This window comes from Sinocyclocheilus grahami, unplaced genomic scaffold (assembly GCF_001515645.1).
Source record: "Sinocyclocheilus grahami isolate Dianchi unplaced genomic scaffold, SAMN03320097.WGS_v1.1 scaffold1943.1, whole genome shotgun sequence".
Taxonomy (NCBI): Eukaryota; Metazoa; Chordata; class Actinopteri; order Cypriniformes; family Cyprinidae; genus Sinocyclocheilus; species Sinocyclocheilus grahami.
Window position 1 is genome coordinate 97,968 of NW_015507122.1, and position 6,786 is coordinate 104,753.

General features: G+C 35.3%; 1 protein-coding gene across 1 annotated transcript in view; it reads left to right on the forward strand.

Moving 5' to 3' along the window:
• The window catches only part of LOC107573434 (growth arrest-specific protein 6-like), a 35,250-nt gene extending 30,560 nt beyond the window's left edge, over window positions 1-4,690 (forward strand). Inside the window, exons 12-14 of the mRNA XM_016259870.1 lie at window positions 1,837-1,979; window positions 2,951-3,158; window positions 4,350-4,690. Of these exons, the coding sequence (XP_016115356.1) occupies window positions 1,837-1,979; window positions 2,951-3,158; window positions 4,350-4,501 (503 nt within the window). The 3' untranslated portion in view covers window positions 4,502-4,690. The remainder of the gene's footprint in view (window positions 1-1,836; window positions 1,980-2,950; window positions 3,159-4,349) is intronic.
• The last annotated feature ends 2,096 nt before the right edge of the window (window positions 4,691-6,786 follow it).

Below are 6,786 nucleotides of genomic sequence, written 5' to 3' on the forward strand. Positions count from 1 at the left end.
ATAATAATCAGAAATGTTTCTTGAGCAGCAGATCAGCATATTATACTGATTTCTGAAGATCATGTGACACTGAAGACTGGAGGAATGATGCTGAAAATACAGCTGCACATCACAGAAATACATTACAGTTTAACACATATTCACATAGAAAGCAGTTGTTTTAAATAGTAAAAATATTTCACAATATTACTGCTTTTGCTGTACTTTGAATCAAATAAATGCAGGCTTGCTGAGCAGAAGAGGTTTCTTTAAAAACATTAAAAATCTTACTGTTCAAAAACATTTGCCTGGTCGTGTATGTTAGCCTAGTTAAAGATATTAATATTAATAAGGTGAGTCTGAGATGTTTATTTGACAGTGATTTCATATTCCTTGTTTGAATGAAGGCTAAATACAAATAAAAGTAGAACATTAATTTACTCGTGCCGTTTATATAGTTTTATAGGAGGAGGTTTCATAGACTTGGCAAATTCAGTTTGTATGCACAGACATCTGTTGTGAGACATCTGTTTATGAGGCTTTTTTAAATAGTGTTCATATCGATATCGGAATTATATCGTATCGACTGAAATTAAGATTTTGGCCATATCGTCCAACCCTAGGTTAACCCTCGACTGGACGGCTGTATGAAGGACTGGCGCTGGTTAACCGGTGAGGACACGTCTATTCAGGACACCGTCCAGCACAACGAGCGCATGCAGTGTTACGCCATCGAAGACCACAGCGCCTTCTACCCTGGACACGGATTCGCCTACTTCAACCACAGCCACGGTGTGCCACCATACATCGTCTGTGTCCCTGCAGCACAAAAGCAGTGTTGAGTCGCTGGGGGATATTTGTAGCAATAGCCAACAATATATTGTATGGAGTCACAATTATACATTTCTCTTTTATGCCAAAAATCATTAGGATATTAAGTAAAGATCATGTTCCGTGAAGATATTTAGTAAATGTCCTACCGTAAATATATCAAAACTTAATGTTTGATTAGTAATATGCATTGCTAAGAACTTCATTTGAACAACTTTAAAGATGATTTTCTCAATATTTAGATTTTTTTGCACCCTCAGATTCCAGATTTTCAAATATTGTCCGATCCTAACAAACCATACATCAATGGAAAGATTATTTATTCAGCTTTCAGATGATGCATACATCTCAATTTCACAAAATGGACCCTTATGACTGGTTTTGTGCTCCAGGGTCACAATTATATACTGATACAGTATTTATTCATATTTTGAGTTTTCATTTTAATTTGAGTGATTTTTATTAGTTTTTTAAAGTATTATTTAACTTCAATTTCTTTTTATTTAATTTAATTAATTTGAGTACTTCAACTTATATTCCAGTTCCTTTCAAAGGCAGCATTTCTCATTTTCCTTTTAGTTTTATAAGTTTAAGTTTATCATCTAATATTTTATTTTATTTTATTTCAGTTAGCAAAAATACTATTTTTAACAGTTTAGTTTTCGTTAACAATAACAACACTGGTATGTGTAGATGTGGGTTTATTGGGGGTGAATATGACAAAACTACATTGTATTATTTTTTTTAATTAGTTTTTATTTTTTTCATTTTCATTTCAGTTAAAGTTTTGGTAATTTTGCTGTTTTGTGTTTTTTTATTATGCCTATTTAGTTCATATTTTTATTTCAGTTTTACTTCAGTGTTAGTTATCTTAGTAAATCAAGCTAAACTAAATGAAAATGAGAAATGTTGCTTTGGCTAACTAGCTTGAACTAAAATATTTTATTTTATTTTATTTAACAATTGTTTCATTTGAAGTAACAATGGTTTCAGCTTGGTTAACTGTAATAACCCTGTGTCCTGTAGGAGCCAATCAGACGCTCCGTGTTCATGTGACCCTGCGGCCTGCCTCCTCCGTAGGAGTCCTGTTTGCTCTGGTTCATCAGGACCGAGTCCCGTTCTCCGTCTCTCTGTCAGACTATCATCCAGGGACACTCGACTGGACCGAGGTGTGTGTGTGAGAGTGTGTGAGTGTGTGTGTGTGAGTGTGTGAGAGTGTGTGTGTGTGTGTGAGAGTGTGTGAGTGTGTGTGTGAGTGTGTGTGTGTGTGTGTGTGAGTGTGTGTGTGAGTGTGTGTGAGAGAGAGTATGAGTGTGTGAGAGAGAGTATGAGTGTGTGTGTGTGTGTGTGTGTGTGTGTACAGTGTTGGCCAAAATGATTAGAACACTAGTATTTTCAGCAGCTAAAATATGGTTTTAAGTCAATTATGTCTATCTTTTGCTGTAGTGTGTCAGGAGGAAATATCAGTTTACGTTTCCAAACATTCATTTAGCCATTAATTGTAATAATGCAGTGAGATATATGTTAGTGCTGCACACAGAGATCTGATCTGATCATCATCAGTCTGTCTGAGATTACATGAAGAAACAGAACAAACTGAGACCGACTCAATCCAGAAGAACTGACGCTTCTAGAAACCTCCTGCGAAGCTCCTGAGAAACTCTGCTCAAGTGCACCGAGGGCAAAAGCTGCTTCAAACACAAAGATGCTCACACCAAATGTTGGTTTAATTTAGTTAATAGAAGTTAACTGATAAAGAAAATCTATTTATGACATTGTTTTTGACAGCTTTCTCATTTTACAGCTTAAAGTGCCTCAAACTGTTAACAGCTCTGTAGCTTTGCAGCAGGTTTCTAGAAGCATCTACAAGCATCAGTTCTTCTGGATTGAGTCGGTCTCAGCTTGTTCTGTTTCTTCATGTGACTCCAGACAGACTGATGATGATCAGATCAGATCTCAAATCTCACTGAATATTACAATTAATGGCCAAATTAATGTTTGGAAATGCAATCTGATATTTCCTCCTGAGTCTGACACACTCCAGCAAAAGATAGACATAACTGACTTAAACACATTTTTTAGCTGGTCAGAATACTAGTGTTCCAATAGCTAATTTTGTCTGTTGATCTGTGACCCGCAGCACGTGCTGGTGTCGTTCGGTGACGTGGTGGTGGCCAGTGTCCCGGTGAACCTGTGTGACGCTCAAACACACACGGTGAACGTGACGGTGTTCGGGAACAGCTCTCTGCTGGAGGTGGATGGGCAGCTCGTGCAGATGGAGATGATGGAGAACGCAGACGCTCTGGATCTGACGTCTTCTTACAGCACCTTTATAGGAGGGATTCCAGGTAATGTCTCACATCACTTACACCAGTCTCAGTTAGGTCTCATATTGATCTCACGTCACTTACACCGGCCACACATCCATCCCACAGCAGTCTCGCTTCATTCTCACTTTCAGACTTACTTCAGGCTCACATCCATCCCACATTAGTCTCACTCAATGCCTATTATATTAAAGAATGGTTTAGTAGGTTATTATATTCATCAATTTAATATAGACATGCGACTAGTTGACTAGAAATAAATCTTTAGTCGGGGACAGGCTTGCTTGGCACAAGGAACTCATGCATTTATAAAATAAAATGCTATGACATTATGAAATGTGCGACTGCAAATCACTTCATGTTGTATTGCATTGCACATGTTATCCATGCGAGTCAAATGTTTTTATTTCATATTTTTTTATATATATGTATATATGGGGGTTGCTTTGGTTTTAAGTCTAAAAGGGGCAAGTTTTGTTTTTTTAAGAATACTATACTGTTTTTTTTTAAAGTTTACTATACTGAATACTGTGAAATTTAAAGGATTCGTTTTGGAGTGAACTAAAATACACTGAAAATACACCAATGCTCATAATATTTGTTTGTGAAAGTTTACCAGTATTTTTTTCTGAATGTAATAATAAAATGTGACACTTGCAACTTTTCTATGAACTACGAAAGAGGATTGGGCCAAGCAATAATAAAAAATTAAAACCATCTCGAGATTAAAGCCGTTCAATTTAGAGAATAAAGTCATTGTTTCGAGAAAAAAATAAGATATAAAATGAGATAAAATGTTGAGAATAAACTCATTTACGAGAAAAAAGTAGTAAAATTTCGAGAAAAAAACTCGTTAGATTTCAAGAGAAAAGTCTAAATAAAATGTTGAAAATAAACTCATTAAATAACGAGAAAAATGTCGTTAAACTGCGAGAGAAAAAGTCGAGATAAAATGTTGAGAATAAACTCGTTAAATTACGAGAAAAAAGTCGAGAATTAACACACTCAACTTTTTTCTCGCAATTTAACGATTTTAATCTCGAGATGGTTTTATTTATTTTTATTACTGCTTGGCCCGAATCCTCGTCCGTAATGAGCGAGTGTGACTTGTCGTGGGACGCGGCTTATTTTCTGAAAAATACAACAGACTTCGAGGCAAATGATTTTGAAATGTGAATCTCCAGAGGGTTCTGATGTTGTTTGTTTGTGCAGATGTTTCTCTGGTGTCCGCTCCGGTGTCGGCCTTCTACACGGGCTGCATGGATGTGCGGGTCAACGGTCACCTGCTGGACGTGGACGAGGCCCAACACAAACACAACAACATCCGCTCTCACTCCTGCCCTCTGCTGGACACGCAGCAATAACCGCAGCGCAGACTCCAGCACAGGAGGAGCTTTAATCCGGATCCAGTCAACGGATCTTCAAAGGCCTTAGTGAAGCCGGACCCCTCGCCACACTCACGCACATATAGCACAGTATCGATGTATTCCTCACATTAGACCAATCTAACACAAGCTACTGAGAGTGTGCTGTAAAATACTGTAACAGTACATATGCCACTGTAAAATGCTTTAGAGGAGGATGACTAAAAACACCCAACTACCATTAAAGGCCTTCAGGCCTCGATGTAGGTGCTCAACTTCATCATCATCATCATCATGTAGTTTGAGTTGGAGTTTTTCTAGTCCCTCGTTTGAGTTTGTCTTTTTTAAACTTGTTTTTATTGTTGAAGTTGTTTTGTATTTCGTTCATGTTTGCTCTGTGTGTGTGAGACTGAAATGCTTGATGAAAACTAATAAAGGTGGATGGTGTTGTTATGATGATGAATTCTGTCCTTGAAGTCCACAGATATTCAGCGGCTCACAGAAACAAAAACCTGATGAGTATTACTTTACGCTGATATTTTGAGCTGCAAAGGCCAGAAGTGCACGACGCTAGTGCAAAAACACTTAAATCACAAAAACATTAAGGCACGACACTACAAGCAAAACCAGTTGTTGTTTGTTGTCTAGTTTGCATCCATAACGCGCCTTCTTTCAGACCATACAAAGTGTTTATTGCACTTTATCTATTAGTGTCTGTAGATTTGAACTCCATTCCATATCTTTATCTCACACCAAACTTCAGTTTTATTCCAATCTATATTCTAAAGTCGTTTGAGGCATTTATATATCATTCACACTCATTCTGATTTATAAAAACATGGTGAAAATGTATGTTTTCTGTCTGTTGACAGTATTTTCTGATTTATGGCGCAATAAAAAGAGAAAACCATAATCCCCTCTGGAAAAAACCTTTAATATGTCAACCAAATCAAAGAGTTTTGATCCTGGCTTTATCCAATGTTTAGATTTATGTTCTGGTAATGTATGCAAATTAATGTACATTTAATTAGATGATGCCTCGTTTGAATATTTAAAAAGAACAAACACCAGTTCTTTTTTGCAGTTTAAAGGAAACATTCTATTTTGTGAAAATACTGAATTTTGTCTAAGGTTAAAATAATGAAATAGCAAATTAATTTTGTTAGGTAAAAAGTGGTGGCCTTGTGTAAACACTTGGACAATGTAAATTGCTGAAATCTATAGGACAATTGTTCATTGAATTTTCACATTGTGTTTTCAAGTTTATGCATTTCAAAAGTGCATGACAAAGCAAACTCCAGTGCCATTAAATAATGGACTTATTCTGAAGAGTTCAAACGAATAGTTCATGATTAAATGCTTTAAAAAAAAAAAGCCTTAAAAGCATAGCAGCTTAATTTATTAGTTACTTACAGAAATGTTCATAAGATGAAAGGGTTAAGAACGTATTTTTCTTGATTATAAAACAAGCTTTGATATACTATATTATTGCCTTGTCTAATACAATATATTTAAAACTTTAAACTTGTACATTTTAACCATATATTCATCTATTTACTCTTTTTAAGCAGCAAGCACTTCATTTTTCAATGTAAAATGTGAGAGTTACATATGACTAACAGGAGAATTTGCATGGTATATCATGAAAGTAAAATCTGGCAATAGTCGTGTACATGTAGTTAGAGTTATGCTGCCATATGTTTAGTATTTCAAAATACCCAAATAAATTAATCATTCTTATGAAGATTTAAGACAAGTTGACGGTTATCAACTTATGAATGTATGCTTTTTAATAACATTCATCAAGAATTTGAATTCTAAAGTTTTGCTTTAAGAACTGTCACTCTTAAAAATAAACAGTGATGCAAAAAAAAAAAATCCTAACTTAAATATTCTTTTGTTTTTCAAGACGAATGTAGCAGTTAGGAATTTTTTTAATTAATAAAGTTTTGTGAATCTAACCACTGGATCATGTGCGTTGTTGAATTACATAAGAACTGAATTTGTAGTTAGGTAGTAGAGCTTCTGTTATTAAACCATATGTGACCCTGGAGCACAAAACCAGTCGCTGGGGGACATTTGTAGCAATAGCCAAAAATACATTGTATGGGTCAAAATGATTGATTTGACTTTTATGCCAAAAATCATTAGGATATTAAGTAAAGATCATGTTCCATGAAGATATTTTGTAAATATTAAAATGAAATTTTTGATTAGTAATATGCATTGCTAAGAACTTCATTTGGACAACTTTAAAGGCGATTTTCTCAATATTTTGATTTTTT